The sequence below is a fragment of the Anas platyrhynchos genome, chromosome 12 (assembly GCF_047663525.1).
Source record: "Anas platyrhynchos isolate ZD024472 breed Pekin duck chromosome 12, IASCAAS_PekinDuck_T2T, whole genome shotgun sequence".
Taxonomy (NCBI): domain Eukaryota; kingdom Metazoa; phylum Chordata; class Aves; order Anseriformes; family Anatidae; genus Anas; species Anas platyrhynchos.
Window position 1 is genome coordinate 11,534,893 of NC_092598.1, and position 13,227 is coordinate 11,548,119.

At 43.5% G+C, this 13,227-nt stretch overlaps 1 protein-coding gene across 2 annotated transcripts in view; it reads left to right on the forward strand.

Moving 5' to 3' along the window:
• The window catches only part of NLRC5 (NLR family CARD domain containing 5), a 46,009-nt gene that overhangs the window by 10,074 nt on the left and 22,708 nt on the right, over window positions 1-13,227 (forward strand). For both annotated transcript variants that reach the window (XM_013099982.5, XM_072043756.1), the window contains exons 6-18: window positions 37-1,792; window positions 3,757-3,840; window positions 4,163-4,246; window positions 4,327-4,410; window positions 5,669-5,758; window positions 6,607-6,657; window positions 7,577-7,642; window positions 8,697-8,780; window positions 9,729-9,812; window positions 10,214-10,303; window positions 10,604-10,666; window positions 11,727-11,804; window positions 13,011-13,094. In XM_013099982.5, the coding sequence (XP_012955436.4) occupies window positions 37-1,792; window positions 3,757-3,840; window positions 4,163-4,246; window positions 4,327-4,410; window positions 5,669-5,758; window positions 6,607-6,657; window positions 7,577-7,642; window positions 8,697-8,780; window positions 9,729-9,812; window positions 10,214-10,303; window positions 10,604-10,666; window positions 11,727-11,804; window positions 13,011-13,094 (2,698 nt within the window). The remainder of the gene's footprint in view (window positions 1-36; window positions 1,793-3,756; window positions 3,841-4,162; window positions 4,247-4,326; window positions 4,411-5,668; window positions 5,759-6,606; window positions 6,658-7,576; window positions 7,643-8,696; window positions 8,781-9,728; window positions 9,813-10,213; window positions 10,304-10,603; window positions 10,667-11,726; window positions 11,805-13,010; window positions 13,095-13,227) is intronic.

Sequence of the window (13,227 nt, forward strand, 5' to 3'; positions counted from 1 at the left end):
CTTTTCACCCTCAACTCACCCTGTCTTCTCTCTCAGATTCAGCTGCAAATTATCGGCACCTTCTCATTGATACAGTCCGTCAGAGATACGGAAGCAGGAGAGCAGCAGGAGCAGCAGCACAGGAACAAATGCAGCCACTGGCTTTCAACCAAGCCTTTGTCAATCTTGTTATTCGACAAAGCAAAGCCTCCCGATTAAAAGAGAGAACAGATAAACCCAGAGAGGATCTGCCCAGTGCCCCTGAACCAGAAGAATGTGTGGATACAGCCATGAGAGTGTCAGATCTGTTTAGCAGTGCGGTCCGATCGGGTACAACTAAGTTGATCTTTTTGTTTGGTAGACCGGGTACAGGCAAGACCATGCTGATGCACAGGATTTGTCAGAAATGGGCAGAAGGTGTCTTACATCAGTTTCTCTTCACTTTCCTTTTTGAGTTTCGACAGCTGAATTTGTTAAAAAGAAAATTGACTCTGAAGGAGCTTTTGTTTGACCTGTTTCTCCAGCCAGAAGAGAGCCCCGATGCAGTGTTCCAGCACCTCCTGGAAAATGCACAGCATACATTAATCATCTTTGATGGGCTGGATGAGTTCACAGGTAGCATGGACATGTCATCCACTTCTAAGGAAGGCCCGACACTTCCCTCTCATATGTCCATATCTGAGCTCTTTGCAGACCTTTGTCATGGGAAGCTCCTTCCTGGTTGCACGGTGTTGGTTACCAGCCGACCTAAGAGACTACCAGACTTCTTATTAAACACAGTAGATGTTCTAGCAGAAGTTTGGGGATTTGATCACAAGAAGGTTGAAGAATATGTCAGCCACTATTTTCATCATCATTCATTCAAAGAACAAGCCATTGCTCACCTGAAGAACAACACTAAGCTCCTCAGCATGTGTCTGATCCCTGCTCTGTGTTATGTTGTCTGCATCTGCTTGGAGTATTTGCTTCTTAAACATCAGATGAGTGTAGAGCTTCCTCAGACTATGACACAGTTTTATATAAAAATGCTTCTCATCTTCATAAACAAACAGCAGGGAGAGCATGCAGTTGATGAGGAAACTCAGCTGAACTGTAACAAGAAGGCTATTTTGGGTCTCTGTGATCTTGCACTGAAAGGCCTGGAAGATAAGAAGCTTGTATTTTATGTCAGTGATATTCCAGAAGACGTGAAAGAATTTGCTTCCTTGCATGGTCTGCTGACTGTCTTTGAGGTGAAGACGAGTGGCACTCACCCAGAGGCTGGTTATGCCTTTGTGCACTTGAGCTTGCAGGAGTTTTTTGCTGCACTTTGTCTCATGATAAACAAGAGGGTGGACAAGAGCTACCTGAAGAAGAAATTCTCTTTGAAGTCAAAGTGGACTTTAAAGAATGAAGCAAAGACTGAGTTCATAGAGAGTTTTCACATCTTCCTGTCAGGCCTGTCATCGAAAGAGTGTAGGACATTTCTCATGTTGCTAGCTGAACAAAATGAAGCTTGGGTGCAGGATAAGCAAGATGCAATCCTGCAGTCTCTCAAGAAACTGGCAGCCACTCATCTGACAGGGCCCAAAGTCATTGAGCTCTGCCATTGCACGTTTGAAACGCAAGACCTCAAAGTAGCGCAGCACATTGGGAGCCTACTGAATTTCAAGTACGAGTTTAAAAACTTCAGACTGACACCTCTTGACATGTCGGCCCTGGTTTTCGTCATCAACTCGGGCCAGGATTTGACTCATTTGGATTTTGCAGGATGCCTTATGGACGCTGGCTGTTTGGAGGTTCTGGCCAGCTGTAAAAACGTGGAGCATTTGAGGTAAATGTACTGCATGCCCGCGTGTTGGTAGGTGGAAAGGCTGAGGGGCTGGAAGGCCAAACTTAGTGTTTGTGTTTTAAAAGGAAGGGAAAGAAGGTGTGAGAAGTTCTGATCTGAACAGCGTAAGTTTGATACTGAAGAAATTTAGTAAATAATGTATTTGAGTGATTGGTGGATATTAAGGGGATCAATCCATTATGGCTGTTTTTTGTTTGTTTCTTTGTTTTGACTAAACCAGTCAAAGAAACAGGGTAGTTAGCCTAATAGATAAGGGAGAAAGTTATAGGTATTTTCTGACGTTAGAAAGGTAGGATGAAACTCGAAAGCAAATGAGAAACTTGTGACCTAAGTGAAGTCATAGAATCAGAGAATCAAATCACCAGAAACCAGATGAACAGATCACAACTGCATCCTGAGTGCTCTGTCAGTGCTCTGCTGTAATGCTGGAGGGACTTTCCAAGGACGGTCTCTTGGGATAGCGTTGTGGGATGGGTCTCTTTCTGTATTGCTATGAATAACTCAGAGGAATATATCTGGAATTTACTCACGGGGAGCAGTCAGGGTGCGCACTGCTGATGAGCTGACATGCTGTGGGAAGGCTCTGAGGGGCACATCTGGCTGCCAGGAGGTTTGCCTGGTGAGAGCAGCAAGAATCACTGGCAGGGGATCGCATCCAGGCTGTGGGAAACGGCTGCAGGGAATAGCATTGTCTGCTCCCAAGTGAAAACTGGTATTTTTGGGTATTGATATAATTGCAAAAAATGGCAGTAATTGAGTGTTTTCTGTCTCCACTAAGGAGAATAGGAAATACTCTTTAATTTACTGTTAGGAAAGCTGTCTGATGATACATCCCAACTCTGAATTGGTGACACAGGCCACAGGGCAGTGTGCAGAATCTCCTGCTCTCACAGAGCAGATTAGGCAGACTCCTGAGCTTGGCTGGGCTGTTACCTTCCATTAGGAGAAATGAACAGGGTTTTGGGCGGGTTTCTTCCACAGCTCATAAACTCTCAAGCCTGTGCCTGTTTAAGGTTACAGTCTGCTTGATGCAAATGCTCTGAGTGCTGTTTCAGCTGCATGTTGCTTGTCTAAAGGAGCAGTGTTGCCTTAGGTGTGTTACCAGGGACCTCAGGCCATGTCTTCAGTCAAAAAGGAGAGTGATGTTCCACCACACCTCTGCAGCTTGTTCCTGAGCCCTTCTGGTTTCAGAGAAGTTGGTGGAGGCATGCAGGCAGCAGGGCCAGGGATGGGATTCTGCTCCCAGGGCTCCCTACGTGCTGTGGGAGATGTGACTCAGGCTGCTGTGCACTAACACATCCTGTAATCAGTACATCCTGAAGCTGGTTCGTAGGAGCACTTCTGTGCCTAAAAGCTTACCTGCTTACCTGTTTAATTTTTCCAACATCGGTTACTTCTATAAAAGAGGTACTTTTCCTTCAGACTTTGTCTTTTATATTCTGGAAAACTCTGGCTAGTTTGCTACCCAAACTTTTACAGCATCTGTACTGAAGTCAACCCTCTTGTAACTCAGGAACTCTTTGCTCAGGAGCTTTTAGATATTCTCAGTCTGCACAAGCTTGGTTTGTCCCCATGTGACCATGAGCTGAACCTGGCCTTGTCCCATGATTAGATCTCCATGATTCATACTCCGTTAGCACATGCGATTGTGCTTCCTCTTAGCGTCTGTGGCAGCAGCTACACATAATGCCACTGTACCAAAAGGCCTTCTCTCCTTTAGGTACTTGCAGTTGATGTACAAGTTTCATGTTGTGTTTTTTGTTTTGTTTTGTTTTGTTTTGTTTTGTTTTTCTCCAAACAGATGCTGCAAGAAAGAGCATAACACAACAATGGTTATAAAATACATTCAATACGTATAGTGTGTTGTCCTATTTTAACCTGCTTTGTGGGCTAGCTGATTTTGTTCTTTGTTGTGCTTACCTTTTTCCCTTTTCTTTACGTTTTAGCTTTCGAAGTAGGAGATTTGGTGATGACTTCGCTGCTGCTCTTTCAAAGAGCTTACGAGAAATGGGGAGCCTGAAGAAACTAGAGTAAGTCTTTGCTTGTAAGGTTAGAGCCTCCCCTGCTGTGTTTCTGACTGGCAGGTTAATCACTCAAGGATGCAGAGCCACGCAGAACAGCACAGATATGCATGGCTCTTGTTTTATACTGCCACCTAATATCAAGAGGAAGATTGCATTGCCCTGGTTAAAGAGCAGCAGGAAGTCGGTTGTAGGTGGCAGTTGGGCTGCATCTGCTCTGTGTTGGTGTGCTTAAAGTGCAGCACAGGCACACAGCTGAGACAGGCTTGCCACACACTGCATAGATGCTAGTCTTCCTTCTTCTTGATTTGAACAATTCTTCCTTTTTCAGGTTGACAGGCGGGAACATCACAGCTGAGGGGCTGACTAATTTGGTCCAGGCTTCCTCACAGTGCCTCCAGCTTGAGGAAATAAAGTAAGTTTTTTGTGACAATGTGGCTGAAATCAATTGCTCATTCCCTGGGGCCTGCGGTATTAATGAGAATCTGTGTGCAGCTTGCAGGATAATCGGATACGGGATCTAGAGGTAAAGAGGGTGTTGGACCTGTTTTCCAGAATGGAAAAGCTAAAGAAAGTAGAGTAAGTAAAAATGCAATTAACCTATTAAAAATGGTAGCCACTATGAAGCCAAGCATAGCATCAGAGAGAGTTTAAGTCCTCATCAGAGTGGAGCTGTAAAGATGTCTTTGTAAGGGTTGATACTTGCTCGTAGAGGTGTTGCTGGAAGACATGGAGGACAGTAATCTGGGGCACAAATATTGTAATGCAGGTAGGGCTATGCTGGAGGTCTGGCTTGGAATGAGGTAGGCTCAGCTTTCACAGCCAGTTCTTACCCATCTGTTTTAAAATAATGTCTAGGGAGTCCTGGCACCACTGACACATCTCCAGAAATTACAAGCCATGTTCAACTTGATGCCTGGCATGACTTTTTCCTCTTCGCCCTCCTCACCTCTATTCCCCTTGGTCAGGCTTAGATGGAGATTTCTCAGCTCAGTGTAAGAGAGAACAGCTCCATCCTTGTCTTCCTAAGCTTTTGTTTAGCTGTCTTGTCCTGTGTGGAGACCCCACTTAACCTCCTGTAAGATCATAGTGCTGAACGAGAGGGACTGACCAGCAGAGACCAGCATCTTTTCAGGTGGAGATAACCATCTGAAAACCCCCAGCAAAGCAACGTACGATACAGAACAGTTAGAAAGCCGGTGCAATTTGTAAGTCACATTCGCTCGCACATTTCTGTTACACACAGACAGTGTTATTGTTAGGGATGACTCCTTTGAGGTCCATAGGAATGGTGCCCTGTGGTCCTGAGAACATGTAGAGGATCTGTAGAAGCAAGACCTTGTGTTTCATGTTTAGTGAGTTGCAACAAGTAATGAAACAGCATAAATGTACAATTAAAGAATACATCCTCAGAGGCTGCTAGTATTGTGGTTTCAGGGATGTTTTATGTCTGAAGGTTTAGAGCATGCTATAATATGCCCTACATAATTGAATTATTTGTTATAATAGGATTTAATTGTACTGTGTAGTCATGCAGTTATGAAGTACAACCCCTACATTTTGGACCAAAGATAGTTAATGGTTCTTTTATTGCACATAGCAGAAGGGTATCTGATGCTATATGAGAGCATAGGAGCTATAGCTTGCGGAGAAAACTATGATGTGATTATGCTTTTGTTGGGTCAAAATGCAAAATTCTAAAGTTTTGGAGAAACCTCGTAACTAAAAGAATGTGTACTTTGGGGTATTTGGGGTGTGCGGCAGAGAGCATTTGTGTAACAAATAACCATGCTGTTGGGTCCAGCATCTGAGATTGTGTTCTTTCTGATATTCACAGTCTGAGCAACAACAATCTTTCCTTGAATGCTGTTCTCATTTTGGCAAAGGAAGTTGTCACGTGTCAAAATGCTACAGAACTGCACGTCAGGTACCAGTACATGAGAGCTGTTACAAAACAAATATGTTGTCTCTTCCAGTGATGACTTTATAAATGAATGGATACAGCTTACTTGTTGGTTAATCAAAATCAATGAAGAATGACTTTTATTCCTTTATGTTTTCTGTGTGAAACAAAATTTGATTTGATTATATTATAGACTTCCTGTTTGTATTTTTAATAGGTTTCTTTGTCTATAAATTGATGTGCAAGTGTAATGTTTTTTCATATAAAACAGAATCTAAACTTGCTTTTAAGCTCTGCAATATCTCAACCAGGAAATTCTTTATCAGCTAGAATAAATTTGCTACAAACCAGCTAAGCTTACCAAAAAGGTGTGGATTTAAGTAGCAGTGTCTATGTGTTCTTTAGATTACAGGTTTTGGTGCTTTCATAGGTCCAGAATAACAGAGAAGGGGGAAAATTTTTAAGTCCTAGCTATGTGCTTAAACTGGAAGTTTACTAGGCCAAGTTATTTGTTGGTGTAACTCAGAGGAAGTCAAAGTGCATACAACATTTATTTTTCCGGCAGGGTTGGAGTTTCTACACAAACTCTTTCCAACAAATTGCTGGCATCAACAAAAAAATCCCCACCCATTTCTCCTTAATCATGTTACTCTTCTGTGTGTACTGCAGCCCTAGTTCAACATATGGGGTATCCTGCTGCCTTCTAGCCCCATGGCTGCTTTTTGACTTGCCTGTGGAAATGTGCTGGTATGGCAGACATTGGGGCTCTCTTTAGCATACAGGCAACAGCTTTAGTCCTTACTGAGCACCACTACAAAAGGAATGGCATCCTTCCACCTGCGTCCTAACATTGGCTTTGATCTCATTTTCAGGAAGGACATTGTGATAATAAATTTTTCTGGCACGTCTGGAAAAGTTCAAAGGTAAGAAACTGTATGTGTTGTTATGCTTTTTTTTTTTTTTTTTCAATTATGCTGGTTTAAACCATCAGCTTGGTGTCACTGTAAACCACTCTGGGAACAGAACTGATTGCCTCTGCTCTTGCATCTGGCAGAGCTGGAGCCACCTGAGCAAGGAGAAAGGTAAACAAAATAACTGGTCTTTGCACAGACCTGTTAGCCAGTTCCACGAAGGCAGAGCCGTAGCTCCTGCATAAGCTTGAAGTGCTGTCTTCATATTGCAAAACTGCTGATGCTGAAACCAGTGGGCAACTGAACATGCGGATAAACAAAAGGAAAACTTTGCCATTATCTGGCTGGCTCTTATATTCTCTCTGCTTGTGCATCCATTTGAGGGAAGGGTAAATTTGGCCGTAATTAAGAATCTGCAAGACAGTCTTGTATTCTCTGATAGGGAGCTCTTTTTGCCCTGTGTTGTGCAGTCCTAGAGGGACCTCACAGTATTTCACACGTATATGTGAACTGGCTTAGCCTGGCTGTGTCAGCTAGAAACTGCTCCTGCTCAGATGTCTGAACAGCCTTGTGCTGCTGTAGGCAGCCTGGTGCCCGTGGGTGTGTTTATCTGTTTCTCTGGTGGCACAAACCCCTGTGCAGGCAAAACATCCTGCATCTTAGTAGTGCCTTTGCATGGGAGCTCAGTTACCCAGTTGATTCAAGTATAGCGAAATCCGATGTGGACACCCCCTGTGCTGGACTGCTCCCATTTCCTGATGGGGATGTTCTGTCTCTTGAAAATCATTTAACCTTGCTTGGAAGGGTTGGGCGGATCACAGACCTTGTGTTTTTTTTTTCCAGAAAACTTGCAAAAAATACTAACCAGCTCGCATGTCCTCAGATATTCTATGAAGGCATACTAAAGACCAAATATTTTGCTTGTTTTTAGATCTTTGGATTTGAGATGGGAAGAAAACAAGGAATGTGTGATTCCAACTAGACATATGAAGTTATGGTAAGAGAAGGCACTGAAGTTCCTGCTCATTAATGTGATTTGCAGATGACAGGTACTACAGAAGAACAAGAATAGGAGCCGTGTTGGTGATTAAGGAAGGAGATACAAGAAAATATTTTAAACAAACCTGATTCAGTAAATAAAACTAAAAATCTCTGTCTAGCCAAACTAACAGCCCTGAAGGGGTAGAGTTGCCTTGATAATTCCCAACTTGCCCCGTGTTATCAAAGGCATGAGCCATGTGGTTTTCTGTCTTCCCTGTGAGACAGCAGAGTACTAGCTTTCTCAGAACGGGACTCAGGTATACTGCCCAAGCATGCTAGAGCTAAGAAACGGCTCTCTCATACCTCCTGTTCTTGCCCTCACTGTTCTGTGTAACACAAGCAATCACATCCATCTCTTTCACGTGGATGGAATGGTGGTGCTGGGTAGTTCCAATGCAAGGCACTGCACTCAGCACTTTCCAAGCATGGCCCTCTGAACTCCTTCTGTAGCAAGGGGTACAGAGGGATGGAGCAATGTGCCCAGAATGGTGTGGCAGAGCAGGGACTAAAAACTGCCTCTCTTGACACTGGTTCTTTGTGTCTTTATCCGGAGAGAGACACCAGTAATGCCTGGGTCCCACTTCCTCCTCCCTGCTCCCTCCTATAGGCTGAGAGAGTTAGGGTTTTCTGGCCTTGAGAAGAGAAGGCTCTGGGGAGACCTTATGGCAGCCCTCCAGTACCAAAAGGGGGCCTACAGGAAAGCTGGGGAGGGACTCTTTCAGGGAATGCAGCGATAGGACAAGGTGTAATGGTTTTAAACTAAAAAAGGGTAGATTTAGCTTAGATATAAGGAAGAAATTCTTTACTATAAGGGTGGTGAGGCACTGGAACAGGTTGCCGGGAGAAGCTGTGGATGCCTCAAGTGTTCAAGGCCAGGTTGAATGGGGCTTGGAGCAATCTGATCTAGTGGAAGGTGTCCCTGCCCATGGCAGGGGTTTGGGATTAGATGATCTTTAAGGTTGCTTGCAACCCAAACCATTCTATGATTCTTTAACCCTTTCTGTTCACAGCTTACAGGATCGCGGCCTGTCTTTGCAGCATGCAAAGGAGATTGTATCCATTCTCCAGAGCTGCCCCCATCTCTCTGAAGTGGAGTAAGTGCCTCCTTTCCTTCTTGTTGTGTCACTGTGGGCAGGAGACAGGTACGGTGGATTTAGATGTAGAGGGCAGTGAGTCATGGGGTTTGACCCCAAGGAAGGATCCCAGCACTCTGCATTATGTCTGGTGAGATCCTGATTAGGGGTTTTTGGTGAGGTTTAGCAGGAGATGAATGCCGAACAACTTTCAGTTCCTGTTACAACTGCAGCCTCTGGCTCCCTGGGGCTGTAGTTAGAGATGACAGTTGCAGAGCAGACCCTGCTAATGAAGGAACACTGCATGCTGGAGGCAACGGCAAACTGTATTCTCTGAGCCAGTAAAGGGACACAGATGGCTTCTGTGTTGTTCCTTTTGTTTTTTTAAGGCTGTCCAGTTCTGCTGGGAGAAGTGAGAGGAGAGTTCCACTTCGTAACCTACCCACTGCAATGAGCATCGTCCCTACAGTTCCTTATTTGTGTGTATATGAGGCCAACTGATTCTGGCTGTAAACTCTCCTTCTAGCCTGTCTGCACTGGAAAATGCAGGAATAACTGTTGCAAGACAGTTCACTCCAGACTGGGTCTTAAACTCAGCTACACCCTAAACCAGCTCACAGTTTTCCAGCTCACTGATTTGAAACTGAGGTCTTTGTTATCCAGTTTTCCTTCCTTCCTTGCTTCCTTCCAGGAGGATAGGAAACACTCATTCAGTTGGTTTCTTGCTTTGCACTTCCACTTAGGTTTTTCTAAAGATGTTTCTGGGGCTAAAGCATGAGTTATGTTTCTCTAGGGATAAAACTCTTGGTCTAGAGTTATTTCAGTGCAGAGGGAAATGGGAGATTGCTCTGGGACAGAAGAACAGTCCAGGCAAAAGAGCAATTGTAACAAAGGGAAAGCATGCAGATTTTAACAGCTTTGCTACTTACACTGTTCAAAGCAGTCCCCGCTAACTGGAAAATGTCTCAGTTTATCAGGTAACAAGCTTGGAGATGAAGGCTGCAGTTGCCTGCTGGAAAGCCTTCCTTGGATATCAATTTCAAAGCAGCTGGAGTAAGTGTTGCCCTTTTTTCATGAGCCTTGACTGTACAGAGATGCTGAGCAGGGGTCCAGGAGGCAAAAATCTCACCCAGGCCAGTGCTATAGAAGTAGCTCTGAGCACTGTAAGGATGAGACTCATCCCATGAGGCCGTTCAGGGTGAAGTTGTTAATTTGCTCAAAGCATTTTACTCAGAAACAGATCTAAATGCATCCGAAGTGCTGAAGTGCCCTTTAATTAAAACCCTTTCTCAGAAGAAGCAGTGATCCAGTGTCTTTTGTTCCATGCCACTTCTGAAGTGCAATGAGTTCAAGCACACAGCACACTCACGACCACTTCCACAAGGACAGTCCTCCATGTGCTTGCTGCATGTGTGATTTCAGTAACCAGATATTTGCCTTTTTCTTTTTCTTAGCCTCAGTCACAACCTCCTCTCTATTAATGGCATTTACAGTCTGTTGAAGTCAGTAAATACCTGCCAGAAGACGATGGAGGTAGAAGTCAGGTATGTATGTCTTGAAGAATCCTGTTTGAGGTTAATCCCAAAGTACAAGTCTGAGAGTTAAATTCTAGGATTTTTGAGTTACCTCAGAATAGGGGTGGGTGAAGAACATGTGCAAAGGAGATATACACATGGTGATGCATAGCTGTAAGCAGACTCTTTCTGAGCCATCATTCAGAATTTGAGAGGGTGCAGATACTAAAATACATTGCAAAACAGATCACCAAAATGAAGCATTCATAAAATAATTAATTTAAATATCTAGAATGTGACATTGATTGATTGCTTTTCTTCTTCACTTAGCCTTTGTCATAAGACTGCAGTCCTGAGGTTTACAGAAGACAAAGAATTTGCTTCCCCTCACAGGTAGAGTATGTGTGGAGAAATGTGTTGTGTTTTTTTTTTTTCTCAGAATCTCGTTTAGTTCTTATATCTTGTTTACGTACCAAGGGTAACAGTTCACCTCACTTTCCCCCTTCCCCTGGAATCTAAAATTAGTACTCTCTCCTGGTCTTCTTAGCCAGAAAGTTGGCTACTAACTTCTATAATGTATGATTATGTTTTATGTCTCTAGAGGACATTTCAACCCAGGATCCTAAGCAAAACAGGCTGTTTAATGACAGCCATGCTCTCTAACAATAGTGAACAAAAAAACCAAACAAACAAAAACACAAGCAAGCCCCACACTTCCAAGCAAAAATCCCAACAGATTCACAGATCTCTGTGTGTTTAGAACTATTTAGTTCAGTACAGTGTGCATTCCCTATCACGGTACTCATAAATCAAAATGAATTTGGAATTTTGTTTTTCACCTTAGAAAACTGTGAGTAAAAACAGCTCAGTCCAGATGTTTTAATTGAGAGGGGTTTGTTTTTGCTCTTGGAGCCCTAGGTTAATTTATTTATTCCCTTGTTCTCCATGAACTGAGTCCACTTAAAATAGCATTTCCCATGATACCTGAGTCCCATCTTTTATCTGGGGAGGAACATCAGGACTGTCATGGGAGACAACCCAGTTGTTATGGTTATGCTTGGGAAAGAGGGACAGCCTGGGTGAGACATGTGACCCGTGACTCCTTTAAGGCACCAGATGACATTTCAAACTCAGATATTTTGGAATCTGGATGTTGCATTTATTTATGAACAGTAGGGTTTTTTGCACAGACATGGATTCTTTGCAGAAAACATGTTTAGGCAAAAGATGAATGTTCCATCAAATTCTAGCTTAGATGGGAAATCTGTCTTGTTCCCTTCTGGGGACCTTCCAGTGGTCCACACTCTCATATATTTGGATAATCACTGAAAGAAAGAAAAGTCTGCTATTGGCAAGATACTGGTGAGGGTAGATCCAGGTAAACCCCAGGGATCTGCCAAATTACTGAAGCATTAATGTTTTACTCTTGTCTGGTTTTGTGCACACTTACTAGGGAAGAGCCTTTGTACCCTACTGATGACCAACAAGTTGGAGAGGAAAAACAAACACCTACTCTCTCAAAAAAAATAAGGTATTGTGGCAAATGTTCATTGTATTTCATGTATTTCCTACATCTGGATCCTTTAGCTGATGAAAGCTGCATCTCCCAAGTTTGAATGATGAATCACAAGAGATCTGGTAAAGTCAAACATTGTCTCTGTGCTCATAGTCCTAGCTTGCAGCCCTAGAAACTCTGTGGTTAGTGTTTGTGCTCTTCTGCGGTAACCAAAGTAGATTGTTCTGGGCTCCCCAGTACAAGAGGGATGTAGAACTTCTAGAGAGGGTCCAGCGTACAGCCATGAAGATGATTAAGGGATTGGAGCATCTGTCTTATGAGGAAAGACTAAGCAAGCTGGGCCTGTTTAGCCTAGAGAAGAGGAGATTGAGAGGGGATCTTATCAACCGCTATAAATACCTGAGGGGACAATGTAAAGAGGATGGGGCCAAGCTCTTCTTAGTGGTGGCTAGTGATAGGACAAGGGGTAATGGGGTAATGGGTATAAATTGAACTACAAGAGGTTTCATCACCATATGAGGAAGAACTATGGTTCGGGTGACAGAGCACTGGAACACTCTGCCCAGAGAGGCTGTGGAGTCTCCTTTGGAGATACTGAAAACCCACCTGGATGTGATCCTGTGTAACACCCTTTAGGTGACCCTGCTTGAGAAGGGAGATTGGACTAGACAATTTCTGGAGGTCCCTTCCAACCTCGACCATTCTGTGATTGTGGAATGTAGTCTCTCATTCACAGAACTGGTATGATGATTGTGCAGTTACTGCATCAGCTCCTACACAGTAGTCAGGAGAGCTGGCAGTGGCAGAGCTTGTGGCACTAGACGAATTTGCTGCTGTTCTTTGGAGAAATGCATCCTAAGATGGACCCTTGTTCAAATGCATATCTGATCATGCTCTGACCCCAGCATGCATGTCTGTTTTGTAGCCTGTGGAGGAAGATGAAGAGGTTGTGCCTGAAGCCTTCTATCCAGGATTTGGGGACCTGTTTTTTTTCTGTTGTTGTTGTGACGCATTTTTCCTTCACTTTGTTGTGTCTCTTTATTCTGTTTTTGAAGATGAGCTGAAAGTACAGATTATCAGTTGTTATTGACAAAAAAAAAAAAAAAGGCAAGAAATTTAATTGCTATCCTCATTTTTTCTCTGGCTTTCTGAAGGGATGAAGTTTACGATCTTGTTTGCAATCCTGAATGCCTGGACTATTGATTTCTTGTTTTCTCCTAGACTGACAGACTGTTATTTTCAAGCCAGTGACCTGGAGAAGCTTTGTGCAGTCCTGAAGGAATGTAGCAGCATCTCCGAGCTGGAGTGAGTCCTTCGTAACTTACGTTCTTTATCTGCATTTTGCAGGGACATTATGAAAATGGCATTTGTCTGTGCCAGAGTGTTGTACAGAGCATGTGGTAGAGAGATAGGCCTATCAAAGACATAGCCTTACGTG